Source organism: Microcaecilia unicolor, chromosome 2 (genome assembly GCF_901765095.1).
Source record: "Microcaecilia unicolor chromosome 2, aMicUni1.1, whole genome shotgun sequence".
NCBI lineage: Eukaryota > Metazoa > Chordata > Amphibia > Gymnophiona > Siphonopidae > Microcaecilia > Microcaecilia unicolor.
Window position 1 is genome coordinate 52408703 of NC_044032.1, and position 24443 is coordinate 52433145.

The 24443-nt window shown below is 42.8% G+C and overlaps 1 protein-coding gene across 2 annotated transcripts in view; it reads left to right on the top strand.

The window, feature by feature from the left end:
• MAPK4 (mitogen-activated protein kinase 4) overlaps positions 1-24443 on the top strand; it is a 246339-nt gene that overhangs the window by 185779 nt on the left and 36117 nt on the right. For both annotated transcript variants that reach the window (XM_030192943.1, XM_030192944.1), the window contains 2 exons: positions 11559-11703; positions 24181-24342. In XM_030192943.1, coding sequence (XP_030048803.1) covers positions 11559-11703; positions 24181-24342 — 307 coding nt within the window. The remainder of the gene's footprint in view (positions 1-11558; positions 11704-24180; positions 24343-24443) is intronic.

The following is a 24443-nucleotide window of genomic DNA, read 5'->3' on the forward strand; positions in this document are numbered from 1 at the left end:
GGGGCTTGGAGGGCTGCAGATGGCCCTTCAAAGGTATGCGGTTCCTGGCTGGTAAACACTGGAAGACACAGTAAAGTTAAAGTTGCTAAAGCCTGAGAAATCTGTAGGCAGGTTAAATGTGAAAGCACTTTACAGGAAAAAAATTTAATTGAACACAGCTGTTTAACTTTTAACCAGCAATTGTAACAAACATTATATTTATACATATCTTTGCCAGAGATAAGGAAGTGGTGGAACCAGAGGACATGAACTGAGGCTGCAGGGCAGTAGGCTTAGGAGTAACCACTGAGAGGGTGGTGGATGCCTTGAACCCTCTCCCAGTTGGACTTGGTAGAGCCAAGTACAGTGACAATTCAGAACTGTGTGGGACAAAAAGAGGTTCCATATAGTGTATCGAAAGAGAATGAAAACACAGATTTTTCTTTTTTTTCCCCTTATAGCCATGTATTATAGTGGTTGATTAATTAGTATTAATGTTCATTATTTCCTTTGTATTCAATTCTTATTTCCTGTCACTCGGATTTGATGTGGTGTAATAATGAAATTCAAATAATAATTAAATTTAAAAATGTTTATACGTTTTGGTGTTTGGAATTGGTCTCTGTAATTTAGCATTCGGATTTCCTTCAAAATTAGAACTATCTTTGGCAGGATAGCAAAGACTGGCACATGAAAATGCTAGTTCTTCAGGCCATAGGAGCCAACTTTTCAAAATGATTGGGGGTGCTGAAATTTTTTTTTTTTTTTTACAGGTGGTGCATTCCCCCTTCCCTGCCCCCTCCCTCTCCGAGTTCCAGGCCCCCCTCTCCTCCGAGTGCCAGTCCCAGCCCCAGCCCAACCTCTTCTCCCACAACAGTCTTCCGCCCTCGCCTTCCTGCATGCCGCCCAGAATTTAAAACTCATCTTACCTCGGGGTCCCAGCAGCAGCAGTGAAAGGCGAGCAGGCTCGGCGCTTCAGCCTTCCCTTCTCTCTTAGCTCTGGCCCTGCCTTGCGAAAACAGGAAATGAGGACGGGACCAGAGCTGAGAGAGAAGGGAAGGCTGAACCTGCGAGCCTGCTCGCTTTTCACTGCTGCCGCCAGGACCCCGAGGTAAGATACATTTTTAATTCTGGGCAGCACGCAGGAAGGCAAGGGTGGAGGACTGTTGAGGGAGAAGAGGGCGGGCAGGTCGGGCTGGCTGGGAACTTGTGGCGGGTCAAATATTGGGGGTGCTCGAGCACCCACAGCACTCACGGAGTTGGCACCTATGCTTCAGGCTAAGCTGGATGCTCAGGAGCAAAGAGTTAAAAGTTAAAAGACAAGAGCACAGGAAGGGCAGTGAAGAGAATGATGATGGACTGTTACAGGGAGGACCCGGGAATGACAGAGATGTACATTCCCAGAGATAAAAAGATTCCAGATTTTGCAGGCTTGCTGAAGCCGCCAGTGGTGTAGCCAGACCCCAGATTTTGAGTGGGCTGGATGCTCAGTTTTTGCACACGAGTAGCACTGCTGGGTGCATCACTGCTGGGTTAACTTGAACTCAAATTGTGTGGGCCCAGGCCCAACATGGCTACACCACTGGAAGCAGCATGGAGATGGAGTGGATATACAGAATGAAGACAGTGCTGAAGGTTCCAGGTTCCAGAGGAAGATCAGTTGGACGTAGTGAAAGACTATCTGATCGATGAGCTTATGATGGCTGAAGATTTTTGATAAGAAGCAGAAATGAGGTTGCAGTGACAGTAATCAGTGCAGAACACACATATAAAAAATTTACGCATGATGGTGACAAGTTGGTGCAAGCATAAAAAAATTCAGGGGCCGTTTTAGAAAGCGGCGCTAAGCCCAATGTGGGCTTACCGCACGCTAATCTGGAGCTACTGCCAGCCCATTATGGGTGCTGGCAGTAGTTCCAGCCCCAGCATGTGCCATTTCCCATGCTAGGGAAAATCGGCCTATATTTTTTAGAGCACTGCTATCTCAGCAGTAATCGGGCAGCGCCGTGTGCTACCCAGTTACCGCCAGGTTAGCGCAGGAGCCCTTACTGCCTTCTCAATGGGTGGCGATAAGTCCTCCCCCCTTCCTCCCCGCATGGCCACGCTATAAGAGCAATCTTACCACATGGCCATGGCTATTTTCAGCCCTTTTTTACCCGTTGCGGTTAAAAGGGACTTTTTACCACAGCTTGGTAAAAGGGCCCGTCAGTGAGCGACAAGACAGGTTAAAGTCAGCAACCTGTATCAGATGTTCCACTATGGGGCAGCTGCAGGAGTGAATTATATACATGTCTCAAGAGATACAGGTATGAACAGAAGAAGTAATAACTTGTATAAGAAAAGATAATATGAAAGAAGGAAGCCTCTTTGGAACAAGGGAGAGGGAGCTGATTTGTTATAGATATTACGAAGCAGGGCATCTCGCCAGGAATTGCAGATTCTGAGACATATGCGGCAATAAATAAATCTGCAGTACAAAACAAACAAACAGAGTAAAGGATTCACAGCAAATGTTAGCAGAGACACCTTCCATGTTTGCTATTAGGCTTCAGACAGGCAAAGTAATAGATCTTGTTCCTAAAAAGAGAGAGGCTTGTAGAGATCCAGTCCTTGCAAAGTGCCTGGTGCCTGTGTAAGTTGATTCTTGTCTTAAGCAAGACTACTAAAAGGAAAATTTCAAACAATCCAGGAATGTAACACCTTTCAAGTTAGAATGATAAAATATTTTGACACCCACCAGACAGGACTTAAAGATCTGAGGGGGGGGGGGTCTTTTACTAAAGATTAGCTCGAGTTATCTGCAGCAGGGCCCATTTTATTCCTATGGGCCCTGCAGCAGATAACTCTACTACTACTACTTAACATTTCTAAAGCGCTACTAGGGTTACGCAGCGCTGTACAATTTAACATAAAAGGACAGTCCCTGCTCAAAGAGCTTACAATCTAAAGGACAAGTGAAAGAACTCGAGCTAATCTTTAGTAAAAGACCCCCCCCCCCCTGGGTTTTCTATCACATTATAAACCATATATATAATTATACTTTTTTTTGTCACCCTCTGATCACCTATCCATCTCTTAGAATATAAGCCTTGCCATACTGGGACAGACCAACGGTCCATGAAGCCCATTATCCTGTTTCCAACACTAGCCAATCTAGGTCACAAGTATCTGACAATATACCAAAAGAGTAAAACAGATTCTTTGTTGCTTATCCTAGAAAAAAGGTAGTGGCTTTTCCCAATTTCTCCCTGATTCTGTCGTTCCCCCCCCCCCCCCCCCCATCCCTACTGTGCCCTGTGAGTGGAGGAGTAGCCTAGTGGTTAGTGCAGCAGACTTTGATCCTGGGGAACTGAGTTCAATTCCCACTGCAGCTCCTTGTGACTCTGGGCAAGTCACTTAACCCTCCATTGCCCCAGGTACAAAATAAGTACCTGAATATATGTAAACCACTTTGAATGTAGTTGCAAAATACCACAGAAAGGTGGTATATTAAGTCCCATTTCCCTTTCCCTTATATGTTTGAGTTATATAGTCTGATAATTGTCATTTTTTGCACATTTCCGACCCAAAGAAGACAGCATTGCCTCCGAAAGCTAGTCAAAAAATATACTAAGATAGTCCAATTTAGAAAAGGTGTCATCTTATCTTATTTTTTCTTTATTTGTTTTATTTCTGTTCATCACTTTTAAAAGAGGACTAATAGGGCTATCACACCATTTTATCTTTAGCGAAAGAAAAAAAAATTGAAATAGTACGTTCTATATTTTGATAATTATTTCTTGAATAGAAGTCTTGAGATTTCAGACTTTCTTAAATAGACGGAAATAAGATTATTAAAATATAAAGGAAACATAGGTCTGACAAAGGTAAATAATAAAATTAGATGTTAAACTAAAGTAAATAAAAATTACCCTGAGCTTAACATTTATTTCTGCCACTTGGATTGATAAGAGGAAAAGCAGTTTTAAAAAGCTGATTGAATGGGACAAATGTGATTAAGGATAAGAAAGAAATTAGATACTACTACTACTACTACTTAACATTTCTAGAGTGCTACTAGGGTTACGCAGTGCTGTACAATTTAACAAAGAGAGACAGTCCCTGCTCAAAGAGCTTACAATCTAATAGACAAATACTCAAAAGTGAATGCCAGACAAGAGGGCATGAAAGAAAAATTTTAATTGTGACAGAAACCTCCTGATTGTTACCTATTATGAACTGAAGTTTTATAACTTCTCAGGAGTTTAGAAAAAATTATAAGACAAAATGTGAGAAAATTGCTGAGTGTGCCAGAGTGAATGAAAATGGAAACTGGGGGTTGGGATGGACAGGGATTAAAAATTATCTTTTCTTTTTAAAAAGGGTTAAACACAGTAAGGGGCCCTTTTACTAAAGCGCACCTAAAAGTGGCCTGCGCTGGTGTAGACACATGTTTTGGACATGCACAGGTCAATTTTTCAGCGCGCCTGGAAAAGCAATTTTTTTTTGTGACCAAAAATGGATGTGCAGCAAAATTAAAACCAGCATGCGTCCATTTTGGGCCTAAAACCTTTCTTATCATGTAGAGATCTAAAACTGAACTTAGTATTTAAGATTTCATGTTTATTTAAGAAATCTAAAAGTTGATCATATACCAATTTTTTTTAATGATCTTTCCAAGAAAGGGGAGTGATTAAATAGACCTGCAATCCATAACTACATTAGGATCTAATGGTTATTTTGATAAATATAGAATGCACAAATGTTTAGAATGGGTTTGTATGACTGTATGTTGAATTTTTTGAAATTTTGTTTTCTTTTTTGGACATACTGTGAAAATTTTATTTGTAGAATTCCAAACAGGTGTCATAGCAGCTGTACTAAAGATATATACATATATTTCAGGTAATCTAGTTCCAGTTAAATGGTTCTGATTTCAGTTTTATTCTTGGGCAGGTGCTAAGTTGATTATGATAAAACTCGAAATGCCAGAGCTCTGCTGTGCCAGTACTTAGTGGAATCTTGCTGCAGGTATAACGCCGATATTAAAAAGATGTATGTAGAGCGCAAGCAACTGAAATGTGGGCTTAGAGAAGAAGACCTATTTTAAATATAGTGGCATAGTCATAATACAAAAGTGCATACAAGAGTCAATAAAAGAAATTAAATATATAAGAAGAGAAATTAAGAGATAATTTAGGACTAGGAGACACCAATGAGTTGAGAGAAGTACGTTGTAATTTTGAAGCATCTGAATAGCACAGCTGCTTGTTATATTGTTACACTAGTAAAAAAAGGCCCGTTTCTGACAAATGAAACGGGCGCTAGCAAGGTTTTCCTCAGAGTGTGTATGTTTGAGAGAGTGTGTGTGAGATTGACTGTGTGAGAGAGAGGGAATGAGAATCAGAGTGTGTGCCAGGGGCCCATCACTCCCTCCTCCCTCCCAGTTCCAGGGTCTCCCTCCCTCCCTCCCAGTTCCAGGGTCGTCCCCCCCTCCCAGTCCCAGGGTCCGTCTGAGTTTCAGAGTCCCCAACCTCCCAGTTGAAACAGCTGTAGACTTCTTTCTGATGGAGCAACAATTTAAAAACGACAATGTTGAGCAGCAGCTGCTAGGTTTGTTTGGTTTAGAGTGTATGGCAATGAGGGCAGCGTGGGTGAGTAAAGGCAAGCTCCTAAGACTCTGGGAGGAGTTAATTGTTTTAGTTGCAAGGAGCTGTGCACCCCAGCTGACCTTGTTAATCACCCAGGGCAACCACTCCAGGTGCCTGAGAAAACAATTATCTCCCTCAGCTATTTCTTTGTGTACTTGCTAAACCGGATATCTATGCCACCTCAAGTTTCCGGCTGGAGGCTTCAATTAGAACGTTGGAGGTGCCTTTTATATATAGAGATATCCTTCATAAGAACGTAAGCGTTGCCATACTGGCACAGACTGAAGATCCATCAAGCCCAGTATCCTGTTTCCAACAATGGCCAGTCCAGATCACAAGTACCTGGCAAGATCCCAAAAGAGCAAACAGATTTTATGTTGCTTATCCAAGAAATAAGCGGTGGATTTTCCCAAGTCCATCTTAATAATGGCTTGTGGACTTTTCTCTTAGGAAATTATCCAAATCTTTTTTTTTAAACCCTGTTAAGCTAACCGCTTTCACCATATTTTCTGACAATGAATTACAGAGCTTAATTACACATTGAGTGAAGAAATATTTTCTCCGGTTTTAAATTTACTACTTAGTAGCTTCATTGTGTGCCCCCTAGTCCTTGTATTTTTTGAATGAGTAAACAAGCAACTCATGTCTACCCATTCCAGTCCACTCAGTATTTTATAGACCTCTATCATATCTCCCCTCAGTTGTCCCTTCTTCAAGCTGAAGAGCCCTAGCAGCTTTAGCCTTTCCTCATAGGAAGTCGTCCCATCCAGGCATAGATGCTGACATTTCAAAATATTAGGAGTACCAAACATAATACAAATTATCCCTCCCTGGACACACTGAAGGAGCTTGCTGAGTATTGGGGGTGCTCAGCACCTACTGACACCCACAGAACCAGCTCTTATGTTTGCAGGCACCCAACACTAAAGAAATGAATAGCTGATCAGAGATTACAGTAATTTCCCTAGAAGGGAACCTACCCATCATTGTGTTTTCCTGTAGAACTAGATTACTTTAGTGCCAAAAAAGCAGAACTTCCCTGCTGGAAACAAAACTGCTAGCACCATAAATTCAGGAGTCACCTGGGGACTCTTTTTCTGAGGCCTTTTCATTTGCTATAGGCACAGGAGGAGAAAATCTGCATGCCCTACGAATTCTCTCCATTTGCAATAAATAAATAAAATGTTGGAAGCTTAAGGAAAGTAACTTTAAACCGATCTCTTTCCTTTCGCCTCTAGTTAATAATCAGGTTACCTGGTTCAATTTTCTAAAAAGCAAACACCTACTGCTTTGATACTTCACTTAGGAAAATAATCAGATCTCTAGTTGCCATAACTGCTTAGGCAAAACACAAATTATAATACTTCAAAAACGTGTGAGAAAGAAATGTGGACATTCTCTGATCATAGATAAGTCCTGGAACCTGAGAGCATTTAATAGACTTTAGATAGCTGATTACTGAAGATGTGCCCTTATAGGAAACAAACCCTCAAGCTACTTCTATATCAAATGCTGGTGGATTTCCTTTCATGAATAGGTTATAGGATTTTTCTGGTAAGCAAGCAGATTGATTTTCTGTTTAAGGAATGAAATAGCTTCTCTATAATTTGTAGAACTGATGTCCTGTTTTCATTGCACTTTCTAATGAGTCCACCTCCTTGTAATCCCTCTTGCTCAAGAAACAAAACCCTTTCCAGAGGATTAACTCCAAAATGCTGGAGATGGCAGGGGTAGGTGGGCATCCTAGAACTGTTTGCTGTGCTGTGCAAACCTGGATCTTGACTGTTCAATATTTCAATGCTTTTCTTTTCTGGTGTGCTTTTGATTGGGTCTTTTTTTTCACACTGTCTGTTTAGTATTCCTGTCCTGTTTGCTGAGGGAATGAAACACTAGCAGGGCTAACTCTGAATAAATGCTGCAAGATGTGTCCACTGAATTACTGCCATTACTTCTCCAGTGGGGTCTTAGTCTATCCTGCAGTAGACTGTGCCAGACTTTCACAAGCGGCTTCCTATTGATGAGACAGTCCTGGGCAAGCTTTACCCCTTGAAACATTGTGCTGATAAGATGGTACACTCCCATTTTGCTCCCTAACTGTCTATCTTTCTTGTCTTCCTGTTTCCCTTTACTTGATGGGGCTGGGAAGATAACCGAATAAAATTTGTTTACCAGCTAAAAGTGAACACAGTTCTGCCACAGTTTTAGAGCTCTGTGTACACTGACAGCGTGCCTTTTCTTCCTCAAGGACCCTAGGACTAGTATCAGGGCCGGTCTTGGGCAGGGGTGACAAGGGTGTCGCACAGGGCCTCACGCTCCTAGGGGCTCCACATCTCTGGCATGTCTGTCCTCCTGTCTCGGAATACCTCCCTGCTCCGTACCTTACTGTGCATCCACATTTCAGTAGAGAGCATTAGGCAGCAGCAGCGATTTTCATATCCTGTCAGCTGCCGAGGCCACAGCTTCCTCGCTGCTGCATCCCGCCCCCTTTTGATGTCACTTCCTGCTTTTGCAAGGGTGGGATGCAGCAGCAAGGAGGCTCTAGGCTCGGCAACTGACAGGATATGAAAATTGCTGCCGCTGTCTGCCGCTCTCTACTGAAATGTGGTGGATGCATACCTCCTGTTAAACAGATAAATTATGGCTTACAGTGGCGGGCCCAGGTGGGGGGGCCCACTGAACTGGTCTGCACAGGGCCCCGCAATTGCTAAGAGCGGCCCTGACTAGTATCCATTGTGAGAGTCGTGCTGGTTGTATTTTCTGCCCTTTGGTATGTAATACTTTTATCCTCTAACGTTCTTTCTTCTGTAAACCCCTTTTCCTTCACAGCAAGCACTAGTGGCAGGTGCCCTTGAGGCCAGGAAGACTGGAGGGGAATATGAAGTATCATGGTAGCACAGTACAGACTGCGGATAAATACTGATTGACTCACTCAGTTTGCCCAGTTGTTTCCCCTTCTGTTTTATTATCACTTTAGGTAGACGAGCATATAGATTTCCTCACTTAAACCAGGACAAGATCCCCCTTCTGTGTCTTGTACCCAGCCTCTCAATCTGTCTCCTACCATGGCCGTGCATATCGGTTCCAAGTATGTTTAACTTCCATGATGGCCTCCATGATCTTCCCATTCAGTACAATCCCTATACTTAATCTAACACTCTGCTCCTCTTATGTCTAACACCAAGCTCTGTCAGGATCCAGTGGAGCAAGGACCAGCTTTTTCTGCACCCAAGGCAGATATTCAGATTTAACCGCCTCAACCTCCCCCCCCCCCCCTTTTTTTTCTTAATTTGAGCTCACTTTAGTTTTTAGGGTATGGGGCTGCATGGAGCAACAGCACCGATTTTCCTGGGCTAGGTAGTCTGTCAGTCCAAAGTGGCGATAGGGAGGCCAGCAGCTTCTCTAGATAAAAGTATTTGGGTTGGCAAAAGCAGGCAAGCTAAAGTGATATTTCTACACTTTTAGAACTAGGGCTATAATATTCAGCCTGCCGTGGTCAGTGGTTTTTAAGCCACTTACAGCCATGGGGCGAATTAAGCCTGGATAGCAGTGTCGGTCCATGTCTGGGCACCAGCATTGAATATCCGAGTAAGACTGGACAATGTCATCACCACCGAAACTTATGTGGGTACCAATCGATCTTCAGTCAGGCACCCGCATAAGATACTTATACAGGTCCTGACTGAATATCAGTCAAATCCCAGCTGAAAATTAGCTGGGACCCTCATAAGTATTTGGCCAAATCTAACTCCCTCTCCTCCAATTCTGGTCCCCCCTCCCTCCTTCTTCCCCTACCTCAGAAAGAGCATTGGAGAATCCCCTGCCTCCAATTCCCTGTCCCTCCCCATCCACCATCAATAGAGGTTGTGACAGCCATTTTGAAATGGGAGCCATGATGGGCAGGAGTGAGTGGGCATCACTTCTGCCCATCATGGCTCCCATTTCAAAATGGGAGAGGCATGGGAGTATATAAGATGGATATTGACCCATGCCTTTCCCATGTTCCATCCACATTTATTTCCCCTTGCAGTTATGGTCTAAGGCACTTATATGCTACCTAATAGAATAGTAGGCAAGTACCAACTGTCTCAGCACGTATGTATTCAAGGAGCGCGAAACTGCTGGAACCGTTCTAGAATTGCCTTGCCTGTTTGTAACTGAAGCAATGGAGGGTTACGTGATTTGCCAAAGAACATAAGGAGCTTCAGTGTAACTTGAACCATCGCTTCTTGGTTCTCCGCCTGCTCTAACCGTAGGAGGGCTAGGTTGACCTGCATGGAGCAGCCATGGTTACAACTGTATCATCAATAGGAATGAAGTGAGCAAGTGTTTTGTGCAACAGTCTCGCAAGTTTTGGTGACTTATTACAAAGCTTGGTGTTAAAAATATGGGGGAGCCTGGCTGTTGAAATAAGTATGGGATCTTATGAGAACCAAAGTGGAAGATGACAAGGCCTGAAACAGCCTACTACAGAGGTGATGGAAGTTAGCTCTGAGGCAGAATGTAAGCATGCTTGGAACAGGTGTATATAGAAAGAATAGGAACAGAGTTTAGAGGCTGCATAAAAAAAACATGAGGGAAGGAGGAAGTGGTGTTGGTTTAAATATGGAAATGTATATGTTTATCTACCCAAAGTGGTAGAAAAGCAAAGAGATAAACAGCTGGGCACTCATCAAGGGTCATTGGTCTTTGTCTGCTATCACTGGCTGTGTTATGATCTCATACATCCCTCTGATGGAGAAATAGAAAAGAAAGAATGTGGGACACGCGTATCAAAGTTTGTCTGAACACGCACCCTGAAAGGCTTTGCTTAATGCTAGAAATCTCTGCTTCCGGAAGCAAGTGAAAGCATGGCTCTTCTCCCAAGCCTTTAACAGAAGAAGCAGCTAACTAGGTAGTCAGTCACAAGAAGCATCGACCTAGCTAGTCACACACAAGGACTAAGAGTGGTTGCACATATTGTAGCAGGACTTGCATATCTGCTCCTACTGTGGCCAAGATCATTTTCATGTTTCATGCACCTTTTCTGCATTCATATGCTAATTTTCCTCAAGTTGTTTTTCTATTTAACTCCCATTATTCTATCAGTCTGTATATTCCACCTCCGCTTACACCCTGTGCTGTCTGTTAAGACATTTTAATGTGCATTGTGTTGACATTTGAAGTAGAATACTATGCCATAATGTGTACTGTTTGAATTTTTTTTTTAATGCTGTAATTCTCTATTGCCTATGTCCGTGTTATTGTTGCTGTAATAGACACTTGGGTGAATGTTTTCAAGAAAGTGGTAAATATACTAATACATAAATAGATAAATATTGCCTCCATCTATTCTAGGCAACCAGAGAGGGCAAAGCAGTATACACAAATAAGCAAACAGAAAATAGCACAACTGGGCCTTCAAGACGGGGACAGCAGAAGTCCTTTATTGGTTTTGTTTCGACTGACAGCGTTACATAGGAGTTCACAGCTCTATCGTTGGTGGGGAATTTACACACAAGACCTTATATCTGCCTCCACGGAGTTCCTCACCTTGATTTTATACTTTGACCTCTGAGGCAGGCGTTGTGTACGCCGAAACTCGGCCCGTGTTGGGTCAATTACCAATAAAGCACTCCCGCTGTCCCAGTCTTGAAGGCCCAGTTGTGCTTTTTTCTGTTTTCTCCATCTATTCTACCCATCTGTTAATTGTCAGATCGCCCCCCCCCCCCCCACCCCCCAATGTTGCAAACACTGTTTCAGTACTCATGAACCAGCATTATCAGAATTTTCATGCCCAGCAGACAGCTGATTCTCCTGACTGTGGAGAAGAGGCATCAATTTCTGGGTTACAGGTTTTATGCTTATCACAGCTAATCCTCAGCCACATTGCTCAGTAAAAATGAAGAGGTAAAACCTATCACCAAAGTTTATTTACATGTATATATGTGTGTATTTTTAAAAATCTTTCAGGGTTACCTTTCCGAAGGACTAGTAACAAAATGGTATCGCTCTCCACGTCTCCTCCTCTCACCCAACAACTATACAAAAGCGATTGATATGTGGGCTACAGGATGCATATTGGCTGAAATGTTAACAGGAAGGATGCTGTTTGCTGGTAGGTTTATCGTTTTTCCATACTTTTCACTATGAGTGGAAAATCTGATTTTTACTGTAACCCTGATATTATTATTAGCATTTGTATAGCGCTACCAGACGCACGCAGCGCTGAACAACTGACACAAAGAGACAGTCCCTGCTCAAAAGAGCTTACCATCTAAATAATACAAACAGACAAGACAGTTACAGGTGAGGGAAGTAATGGGTGAGAAGGGAGGAAGGGACAAGGGGAGGGCAATTGTGGCTAGGAGCCAAAAGCAGTAGTGAAAAGGTGGGTTTTCAGCATAGATTTGAAAACAGGTAGAGATGGAGCTAGACGTATAGGTCCAGGAAGTCTATTCCAGGCATAAGGTGCCTGATAGGTAGAAGTTCAACACCAAGTGGTCACGTACATGATGATGTTTCAGAAGGAAAGGAATGGGATTTATCTTATGCCTTTTTTCAGTAGATGGAGACCTTGTGGTTCAGTTTGTAGGTTGCTTTATTACTGCGCCCAAAACCAAAGTTCAGATCCTGCCCTGGAATTTCTCTCAGGCAGCCGGACTCTGGCCGACTCAACCATGCATTCATTTCTGGTCAGTAAATGAGTACCCAGCTTTAGCTAAGGGTAAAAATGACTGGAGAATGACAAAGCACCCCACTATAGTCTGCAAAAAAACCATCATATAAGTAGCAGCCCCCTTAAGCTGTTCGTGAATTGGTGTTTGCATACAGGGGACTACCTTTACCTTTTTCCAGTAATAGCTCAAGATGAGTTAACATTCAGCATGAGATAACAGATACAATTTTCAGAATCTGATGAGATTAAGCTTTCCAGCAGTTAATAAAATTACTTCTTGCTAATTTGCTACATCATTTTTCTATCAGGCAGCCCTGGTTTAGAATTCTCTTCCTCTTTCAGTTAAACAGTTAAATAGTTATCAGCTCTTTAGAAAAGCAGCATCTTTTGAACAAATTTTGATTTGATTTTATAGTGTTAATTGTCCTAACTCTGAAAATTGTGCTTATTATGGTTTGTCCCAATCTTCTTAATTGTTATCTGCATGGAACAGAATAGTTAATTGCAAACTATAAAATCTGAGATATTATGTTATATTATCCCGGTGCACGGTAGTGGCATAGCCACTGGGGGCCTTGGGGGCCTGGCTCCCTCACACACTTTAGGTTCAGGCCCCCTCCAAACCTGAAGCACCCGTTAAATGGCTGCTGAGCCACACCTCCTCTTGCTTCTGCAGGAAACAGGAAGTCAGTAGTGTGCCTACTGCCAACACTGGGACTCCTTGCGCATGCTCAGTTCGTACACATTGGTGGAGCCTGGATGGGGCATGGGCAGTGGTGTGCTGGAAAATTTTTAACAACAGGCTGTCTCTCTGGGCATAGCCAGCCGTACAATGTGTGTGTGTGTGGAGCGGGGGAGGGAGGCTGAGGTGGATTGGGGGGCAGCACACTCCTCACTCTCCCCTCTGCCCCCCATGCGAGCATGCAAGGTATACCTTTGTTGGCAGGGATGCTGACTATCTTTCTCTTTTGATCTAGGCACAGGAAAAAAAAAGATTTTAAATACTCCCAGGTTTTAACCTAATTCATGTTTAATATGGGAATATAAATGACATAAATAACTTAAAATAAGTAAATAAATAGATAAAAACTCTGGATGTTGAGCACCTGATTCTCATAATATGATATCTGTTTTAGTGGCTCTTTCCAGGAGAAAAAAATCTCTGCATGAATACAATACTTGCTAGAGTGTCCCTATAACCAGCCCCTCCTCCAAATGACACACTAATTACGATTTATAACAATTTACTACTCTACCTATGAAAAGCTGGCATATTTGAACATATAAGAGAAATTAAATAAACATGCTACCAACATTAAAGAACGACAACATGGAAGCAGCAGCTCAAAGGACTGTTTGCTTTGTTTGGGATGATGGCTGCACGGGGTAGGGGAAGAGACAAACCTCTGAGGAATCTTGACTTAATATGTCTTCTGTTCTCAATCTAACCTCTTTGAGCTGCAGCCCTGCATTCACCGTTGCCGGCTTCCTTTCTTCTCCTGGGCCGGTACTTTGGTGGCCTGAAGCAAGAATCTTGAGCTGCGATCCTCATGCTTGTGGCAGGCAAAACACGCGCTGCTGCCATCTTCCTTCCTCCTCCCTCCCCTCAGGATGTAACTTCCTGTTTTGGAGTGGGAGGAAGAAGGGAGCCGGCAGCGGCACACACAGGGCTACGACCCCGCGCACGGTTTCATGCTCTTTTTTTTTTGCCGCGAGGGTCTGACTCGGAGTGAGACGTCCAGCCACAGGGCAGCTGGAGCTGATGTTGCCAGGAAGGGACCTGAGCCACCCCAGCCCAACTTTTGGGAGCCAGTTGTTAAAGTTAGTTCCCTCCTGCTCAATGAAGTCCTAGGTTCAGAGGGGGGGGGGGGGTTCAGTATGCCATAAATAGAATAGTCTCAGGGTAGGGGGATGCTACAAGGAGGATGCCTAGGTAAGGGAGGACATGGGACAGGGAGGTGGGGAGAATGCAATAAAGAGGGGAATGCTTGGGAAAAATGCAGAGTTGGAAAACAAGATCATGTGAGAAACAGAACAATAAACCCCACTTGTGACAGACTCCCTTTAGAGGAAGGCACCTCTAAAGCAGCACAAGGTATTCGGGTGAAGACAAAAGATGTTGAGAGGTCTGAGAGAGAAGGGGAGATGTTGAATAGAGGGTGAAGTGATGGGAGGGAAGGAAGAGAGAGGGAGAGGCATTGGATCCGGGGGGAGGGGGAGGAGAGAGAGAGAGAGAGAGTATTTTAGAGGTTCTACCATAGTAAAAGGTTTGGGCATCACTGCTGTAACGAGTCTTTATTACCTTTGCATGAGGACAGTCTCACAATTCTCTTGAAATCAGGTGAATTGGGAAAAATCAGAGATTGTGCCCATAAATAATGCTACAACACAAAAAGTGGTGATTTTACTTTGAAAACTGTACCACTCCAGCTTAAGTATTTAGGATCTTAATTATAGTGTTACCTCTTTATTAAAGAGGTAAAGCAAACACTGCAGCTCAGTATGAATGCCATATTGACCATCCTCACAAAGCCTATGCAGCAGTGATCCTCTCTCACACTCATGGTGCGGCAGAGTAGATGCTGTTAAGATGGCAATAGCACCTCAAATTAATTAGACCCTAAGCATGCTTCCCTTCCCTTTCCTGGAAGCACCTCTAACCAGTCAGATTTTCAGGATGACCACAACGAACACACATGAGATAGATTTGAATATAACGGGTCTGATCTTCTACACTGACCGTCTTATTGATTGAATTGTGTGCTGGTTTCCCTTCCGTTCTATTGTGTGTGTGGTTGTGTCTATTTGTTTCTTAAAACTAATAAACAGAGTGAACTAAAGAAACTGAATATTATCAGAAGAGTGATGTAAACTAGCATTTGGAAACAGCGAGAAAGCAGAGAGGGATTTGGAATGCTCAAAGGAGGCAAAGAATAGCACCCACAGGGCCTGGACTAAAGTGTGATTATTATTACAACAGATAATCAGCTTTTACTAACACAGTCCTAGCCACCTTACTGGACAAACTAAATGGGCCATGTTGGTTTTTGCTGTTTACTATGTTACTAAACAAACTTTCCAATGGATGCAGCTCATACATTGATTGCTAAGAGTCCAATAGATTACAAATCCTTTTGAGAGGAGTCTGATCTTCTGTTGCACTGCTCAGCAGTACTGGCCAGGGATCATACAGTCTCCGTCTTCTATAGGTTACTTAGGGTTAGCAATACAAAACATGACATTGGGCTCCATAGAGTGCAGGAGTCTGATACCAAGGTGAAGGAGAAGTTTGCACGATGGATATTCTGGTGCAATGTGAATAGGCCCAGGTTATCCAGCAATTTTTCCCCATTCCAAAGGGTCTACCAGTTTGGGGGTGTGGGAGGAGGAAGGGATAGAGATGTCTAGCGGTTCTGCTAATTATTGTATGTGACCTTTTTATACCATCTAGGAAGCACCAAAGAAACCCAACCTTCCCCACAGACAATATTCACAGTCTTCCTGACAGAAAGCACTGTCACTTTGTGCCCCTTCCGATATTACTGCCTTATTCCAAGTCTCCAAAGTAATGCAGGCTGGGTAGAGAGCCATGGAGCAGGAGATAGCATAAGGATGCCCCGGCAGATACAATAATATAACCTGAGGCTGAGGGGGCAATTTTAATGGTGTCACAGGAAATGGAGCTGACCCAGGGTCGATATCTGTAATACTGTAAAAGCAGTGAGTGATAAGATGCTATCTCTGGAACTAAAAAAGGGGAGAAAGTGGGCTACCTAAAATTTGAAATCTTTCTTCTTGCAAAAAATTATTTTAAAAAAAACCAACTGTCTCCCAGGCAGCCTGTCCTGTCCCTATCTACAAAACAGAGACCAAGGCATAGAGGGCTCTGAGGCTAGTAATTAAGGGCTGGAAGGCAGGAACCGCAGACTGAAAACACAGAAAAATATTTGTCAGGGAAGGTCACACAGAAGCGTTTGGACAGTTATGCGTGGAAAACACACAGGTTTGTCAGAATGTGTGGAAATAAGTGCAATGAATAAATGGATTCAGAATGATGATGACTTCATTCTGGCCATGATAAAAGGCTTCATTAAGGGAGCTGACCTGGAGAAGTCTGGAAAAGTTCCCATGGCTCTCAAGGAAGTATTTATCATACTCGACAATAAATGCTGAAAACCACCATCAGTGTAGAACAAGGTCATGTGTCTACTGTCAAACTCTTCTGGGTGATATACAGTTGAGAAACATTTTACCAAGGATTCAAGGAGTGCCCTGTGACAAATGTTTAATGTTTCATATCATTTCTCTCATATGGTTTCTCCTAGAGCTAATGCTATTATTGAGTTTCACTGAGGCTGGTGGTCAGCATCTACCAAAAGTAAACAAGCATACATTTATAAATAAATGAGCAGAGATCCAAAAAAATATTTGTAGTTAAAATTATCTTTATTCCAATAGTACTTCCATAAATTCCAAACAGCATCAAAATATATCTATATATTTAAATACTCCATAAGTCCATATATCAAAACAATCCAGAAGTACACAGATATGGAACGGGTTACCCCCAGCCCTAAAAACCATGGATAATCTAAGTAACTTTCGCAAATCTCTGAAGACACATCTCTTCAATAGAGCCTACAAAAAGAACCCTTAAAGACACAAATTCACCTCCTAAACTATCCTATCTAACACCATATTCTCCAATTCCTCATCCATCTTCAGCTTACCATCGATTGTATCCATTATCCTGTCATGACTTTGTCATAACAACACTCTGTAAGCCACATTGAGCCTGCAAATAGGTGGGAAAATGTGGGGTACAAATGCAATAAATAAATTAAATAAATAAATATAGGATTTCTAGTTATTCTTTTACCAAAAACTTTAATAGAAACAAAACTTCAGAGTAAGGGGAATCAAACTTAGAGGTGGAAGGTGTCTCTCCTGCAGCTCTAATTTTGCTGCTCTTCACATGCCTGTCCCATTTCTCCTCTTGTCACCTCTGTATCCGTAGTCCTTTTTTTCTCCCTTCTAACCCCCATTCCTAGTGTCTTAACCCCTATTCATCGTATCATTTCAAATATTTACATACACCCCTGGCATTAAGCCCCTTTCTCACAAATATTCCAAACAGCATCAAAATATATCTATATATTTAAATACTCCACAAGCCCATATATCAAAACAATCCAGAAATATGATAGAAGTTTTATATTTTATCAATTCATAACTACAAAACTCCCGAGCGCCTATCCTTCCTGTGCTAAGGTGTTTTATAAAAAAGAAAATGAAGGCTCAAAAGTGCAGTACATAAACATCACAAAAATGACTCCAGCAGTGGTGTTTGTTCATTCATCATCATCATCTTCAATTCAAAATGAATATTTGCAAAAATAATCCCAGATGAGATCTCCACCAAAATAATGTGTACGATGTCTAAAAGCATATCACATAATATAAATGTTCTTCATCCTTTTAAACCCACTTTATAAATCATTCAAAATTAACCACTTATCTTGTTCTCCACTATTCAGACCCAAACAAGGACGTTCAATGACTCGCTCCAAAATGAAAGCTCCAACCAGGCCAATGGTTTCACCCAATGCAGGCTTCTCCAGGGAGCATCAACATAAAATCAAACCAAACATAATATATAAATATCAACCCAACTGAACCCAAGTTCCAGCTTACTGCAATCATGCACTCGCTCATGAACTAAATATCAACCCAACTGAACCCATGTTCCAGCTTACTGCACTCATGCACTCGCTCTTGAACTGGAGCATCACTGACTGCAAAGAGTAGATCATGAAAATGTCGATGCATGCACTCCAAGAACCTCTCACTACCACTAGAGATCCCGGCCATGATTTTGAAGCTGGATCTGGCACAAGCTGCAGCAACGGGGGATCACTGCTGCCTGTCCTACCGTATACTGTCAGGGCATCTGTCAGAAAGGCCCAGGCCTCGGAAGAAGAGTGGGTGTGCTGGGGAGGATGGATGCTCTGGGGGAAGGGCATGGGATGAGGGGGTAGTGGACGAGTCACATAGTGCAAATTTGTAGCTTGTTATGGCCCTGCACATTAGAACAATCACATAAAATAGAAATGGTATAATGTCAATTTGATGTAATAAAACATCTGAATAGGCAGCTGAGGACGCAAGTGCAATTTATTTATTTATTTCAGCTCACTTGATATGCCGCTAGGCCTGCACATAAGCATAAAGCAGTTAACTATAAAAATGTTAAAAAAATAAATCAAGCAATAGTATGAAAATAGGGAAGTGACAGAGTTGAAAAAAAGGGGGACAGGATTAAGGAGCATTTGAGAAGACAGAGGAGTGTTTTCAGAGCTTGCCTGAAGGTGATGAGGGACGGGCTGGTTCCTGATATGCAAGGGGAGGTCAACAAAAAGAAGTGGAAAAAGAAACCAACTTCAAGAGATCAATCCAAACACCAGGATAAGATGCTCCAAATACAGCTTTATTTGGACCCTACACGGTCCGTGTTTCGGCTTTAAAAAGCCTTCATCAGGGGTCAATCGATGAGTGCTCAATATTATACCGACTGACGATGGAGCGTATAAACAACTATCTTTTTAGTGATGGATATGCAGGCCTATCCTCCATTAACATCAGTTTGGCTAGGGGGTCTCAACCCAGTCTTTCAGACACCCAGCCAGTCAGGTTTTTAGGATATCTACAATCTCATGCATCTTAGCTGTATTTGGAGCATCTTATCCTGTTCTTTGGACTGATCTCTTGAAGTTGGTTTCTTTTTCCACTTCTTTTTGTTGGTGTTGTTTTTTTTTTGTGGAAAGTGTGAACCCCATCTTGTTCTTGCGGATGTAAGGGGAGGTACCAGCCCTCCCTCATCGCCGTCAAGCAAGCTCTGAAAACACACCTCTTCTCCTCTGAGCCCTATAGACAAAGAAGCTGGGCAGAACAAATTCATTGCGATAAACAGATGGGAGGCTAAATTGAAGGCAAATTATATGTACAGTGGTGGAAATAAGTATTTGATCCCTTGCTGATTTTGTAAGTGTGCCCACTGACAAAGACATGAGCAGCCCATAATTGAAGGGTAGGTTATTGGTAACAGTGAGAGATAGCACATCACAAATTAAATCCGGAAAATCACATTGTGGAAAGTATATGAATTTATTTGCATTCTGCAGAGGGAAATAAGTATTTAATCCCTCTGGCAAACAAGACCTAATACTTGGTGGCAAAACCCTTGTTGGCAAGCACAGCGGTCAGACGTCTTCTGTAGTTGATGATGAGGTTTGCACACATGTCAGGAGGAATTTTGGTCCACTCCTCTTTGCAGATCATCTCTAAATCATTAAGAGTTCTGGGCTGTCGCTTGGCAACTCGCAGCTTCAGCTCCCTCCATAAGTTTTCAATGGGATTAAGGTCTGGTGACTGGCTAGGCCACTCCATGACCCTAATGTGCTTCTTCCTGAGCCACTCCTTTGTTGCCTTGGCTGTATGTTTTGGGTCATTGTCGTGCTGGAAGACCCAGCCACGACCCATTTTTAAGGCCCTGGCGGAGGGAAGGAGGTTGTCACTCAGAATTGTACGGTACATGGCCCCATCCATTCTCCCATTGATGCGGTGAAGTAGTCCTGTGCCCTTAGCAGAGAAACACCCCCAAAACATAACATTTCCACCTCCATGCTTGACAGTGGGGACGGTGTTCTTTGGGTCATAGGCAGCATTTCTCTTCCTCCAAACACGGCGAGTTGAGTTCATGCCAAAGAGCTCAATTTTTGTCTCATCTGACCACAGCACCTTCTCCCAATCACTCTCGGCATCATCCAGGTGTTCACTGGCAAACTTCAGACGGGCCGTCACATGTGCCTTCCGGAGCAGGGGGACCTTGCGGGCACTGCAGGATTGCAATCCGTTATGTCGTAATGTGTTACCAATGGTTTTCGTGGTGACAGTGGTCCCAGCTGCCTTGAGATCATTGACAAGTTCCCCCCTTGTAGTTGTAGGCTGATTTCTAACCTTCCTCATGATCAAGGATACCCCACGAGGTGAGATTTTGCGTGGAGCCCCAGATCTTTGTCGATTGACAGTCATTTTGTACTTCTTCCATTTTCTTACTATGGCACCAACAGTTGTCTCCTTCTCGCCCAGCGTCTTACTGATGGTTTTGTAGCCCATTCCAGCCTTGTGCAGGTGTATGATCTTGTCCCTGACATCCTTAGACAGCTCCTTGCTCTTGGCCATTTTGTAGAGGTTAGAGTCTGACTGATTCACTGAGTCTGTGGACAGGTGTCTTTCATACAGGTGACCATTGCCGACAGCTGTCTGTCATGCAGGTAACGAGTTGATTTGGAGCATCTACCTGGTCTGTAGGGGCCAGATCTCTTACTGGTTGGTGGGGGATCAAATACTTATTTCCCTCTGCAGAATGCAAATAAATTCATATACTTTCCACAATGTGATTTTCCGGATTTAATTTGTGATGTGCTATCTCTCACTGTTACCAATAACCTACCCTTCAATTATGGGCTGCTCATGTCTTTGTCAGTGGGCACACTTACAAAATCAGCAAGGGATCAAATACTTATTTCCACCACTGTACATTTGAATAAAGATATGAGGAACTGGTCTCAGTTACAGGGTGTGCAGGAAGCTAGTCCAGATGTTGCTGCATGTTAGCTGATTTGCAAAAATCTAGATTTTTTTCTTTTGTTAGAAAATAGTCAGCTGTATGATAGCAGACCCCAATAAGTCATCCTTTTAAAATCCAAATAGCTTTACAAGGAAAATGATTGGCCCATCCTTGTGAAAAAGTAGTACAGGGCTCAGGTATTTGACAGTTACCCTTGAGAGGACTCTGCTGTGAAAGTCAAACATGTAGCTTATTAGTATTACTTATCTGTGAAAGCTTTTTTTAGCATGCGAAAGGGGGGGAAGAAAAGGTGGTTGAGTTCGGTAAAGGGGAATCGGATCATGGGGTGATTAGAGGGAGGAGTGAAATGGGGGGGGGGGGGGGAATCGAGGAGATCAGGGAGGAGAATTGGATCGGCAACCTGGCAGCCACAACCTAAAAGTTACATACATGTCAGCTGATATTCAGTGCCAGTATTCGTACAGCTACACAACCAAAGATAAGACAACCTTTAGTTGTTGTCCTGTTTAACACCATTGCCACCACTGACAACTCCATTGAGAAGCTCTACCCCGATGTCGGCCTAACAGACTAAGTGAAATTCCTGCAGAACTAGCTGAGAGCCCCAAACTAAAAGAAATCAACTTTAAAGGAAACAAGCTGAAAGACAAGAATCTGGAAAAAATGCTGAATGGCTGCTAGACAAAATCAGGGTGAGCGGCAGGGGGTAGGGGTTAAGGGTGGGGTGAGTGTAGTGGGCAGGTGTCCAATTACCTTAACTGCCCGGGGGCCCAGATCACTATCAGTCCGCCCGTTAGAAACCTTGAAAACGGCTATGACTCTACTAGTCATAGTACTGTTGGTTGTAACATTTTAGGCCCTGTTTACTAAGCCTCGCTATAGGTGAGGTGGTGTTTTTAGCGCACACTAAAAATGAGTCACAGACTACTGTGGATTCTTTTGGATTCTTAATAAGTAAATGAAAACTTTTATTAGAGGAGCTAAATTCTGCAATGATTAGGATATATACAATGATTAGCACATATGCACACAATGATTAGCTGTATAAACAATCATTACATCACTGGTTTGTACATCTAATCAATGCCAAGAATTCTTAGACCAGGAAAAGAAGCAATACATACATACAACATCACTGGTCTCCATTATCCAGGCTCTCATCAGCTGGGGGGGCCCATTACAGTGAAAGCCAGGAGCTTTTTTTTTAGACCAGGAACAGATCCTCTGCGCAGTCCGTACGTTACTCACAGATGAGCTCCCACTCTGCTGTGGCAAGCCCCCCCCCCCCCTTTTATTAGGCTCTGAGCGCATGTTCAGAGCTTAAGGAAAATTACAGAATGCTTCTAAGGAAAATTACGGAATGCTTCTTTGTTTAGGATTCTGGGAACATGGTCACATGCTTTCCAAAGCCCAGGTGGTCAAGCTGGACTCCCGAAAACAAATGCCATCCTCCCCTTCACATACCAAATTAGTTAGAGCTGTGCCTTATCTTCTGCATTCCAACTTATTTTCACACAGTTAAAGTTAAACAACCATTTGTAAACAGAATTACTTCTAATCAACAATACAAACCTTGAGTGCACTGGTCGGTCCAGACAGAGATGAAAAACAATCTTCAACAATACAGACCCCAAGTGCACTGGTTGGTCCAGACAGAGATGAAAAACAATCTTTAAAATTCACTTCCATTACACAAGGCCCTTTGTGAATAAATGAAATTCCTTAAGCTTCTTTTGTTCCTATATGTTTGTCTTGAGTAGATTGTAAGCCCTGTGTAAAAAGGATTATGTTTTATGTGTATTTGTACAGAGAAAGACAGAAAAAAGAACATTCTAGCTAAGGAGAAGTATCTTGCAGTCTGTGGCTGGCATGTGGGGTATATCTGTGGAGGAGTAACCTAATGATTAGTGGAGTGGGCTTTGATCCTGGCAACCTGGGTTCAACTCCCACTGCAGTTCCTTGTGACTTTGGTAAAGTCACTTAACCCTCCATTGCCCCACATACCAAAACTTAGATTGTGAGCCCTCTAGGGACAGAGAAAGTACTTGCATATAATTTTTTTTGTTACATTTGTACCCCGCGCTTTCCCACTCGTGGCAGGCTCAATGCGGCTTACATATTGTATACAGGTACTTATTTGTACCTGGGGCAATGGAGGGTTAAGTGACTTGCCCAGAGTCACAAGGAGCTGCCTGTGCCTGAAGTGGGAATTGAACTCAGTTCCTCAGTTCCCCTGGACCAAAGTCCACCACCCTAACCACTAGGCCACTCCTCCACTGTGTACAATGTGTACAGCACTGTGTACATCTAGTAGTGCTAAAGAAATGATTACTGGATGCATCAGTTTGTCTTTCTCTGACATTATCTGCTATGTTTCTATGCTACTAGAATGAAGTGTAGGAGAAAAATCTTTTTCTGAGTCTGATTAGATTGTTCCCACAGGGAGAATTTTGGCAAGCTATACTGTGCAACCTGTGCTAAGTAAACCTGCAATGAGTGTCATTATTTATTGTACTAATACTCTGCAGAATTCAAGAGCTTAGCAAAACAAATTTGAACCTGTATGCTCTCTGCGCTCTGTATTAGCATACTGAATAGTAGGTCTAAGTCATCTTTCAAGTAGTAAATATTTTTATTGGTGATAACACAGAGAAATAGAGCAAAACTAATGTAGCGATTATGTCCAAAATATTCCATAAAAGTGAGTTCTCTTGCCAAGAGTTAAATGATTCCTTTGTTTTAGGACAAGAGTCTGACATGACTTTGGTCTTTCTAGGAAAAAGGTTAACTATGAGTCCTTTAGAGTGAAGGCTAAGGAAAATTACAGAATGCTTCTAAGGAAGGAGTGGCCTAGTGGTTAGAGTGGTGGACTTTGGTCCTGGGGAACTGGGTTCGATTCCCACTGCAGGCACAGGCAGCTCCTTGTGACTCTGGGCAAGTCACTTAACCCTCCATTGCCCCAGGTACAAATAAGTACCTAAGCCGCATTGAGCCTGCCATGAGTGGGAAAACGCGGGGTACAAATAAAAAAAAAAAAGGCAGTGAATACTAGATGATAGGAACCTTGAGGACTAAAGGAAAAGTAGAGTATCAAAGATGGGATCCTTGCAGCAAAAGAACAGTGAGTATGGATCAATTAGAAGATGAACTAGGAGTCCCACTGCCAAGGTCAATAGCGGTAAATAAATCCTAATAAATAAATTATAGCAAATGATGAGCAGGTGTGTCTGCGGTGTAGGTAAACAGTCTGCCTCTTGCTTGTGTAGGTGGCCATGAACTGGAACAGATGCAGCTGATTTTGCAGACCATCCCCGTCATCCGTGAAGAGGACAAGGAAGAGCTCCTCAAAGTCATGCCAACTTTCATCAATGGCACATGGGAAGTGAAGAGACCTCTGAGGAAGCTACTCCCGGAAGTGAACGGAGAGGGTAAGCACTGAAATTAGCCTTCAGGCAAAGGGTCGGACTCTCAGACATACTCAAATCATATCACCAGCTGAGTATACAGTACTTATTAGTCAATGTAAGGG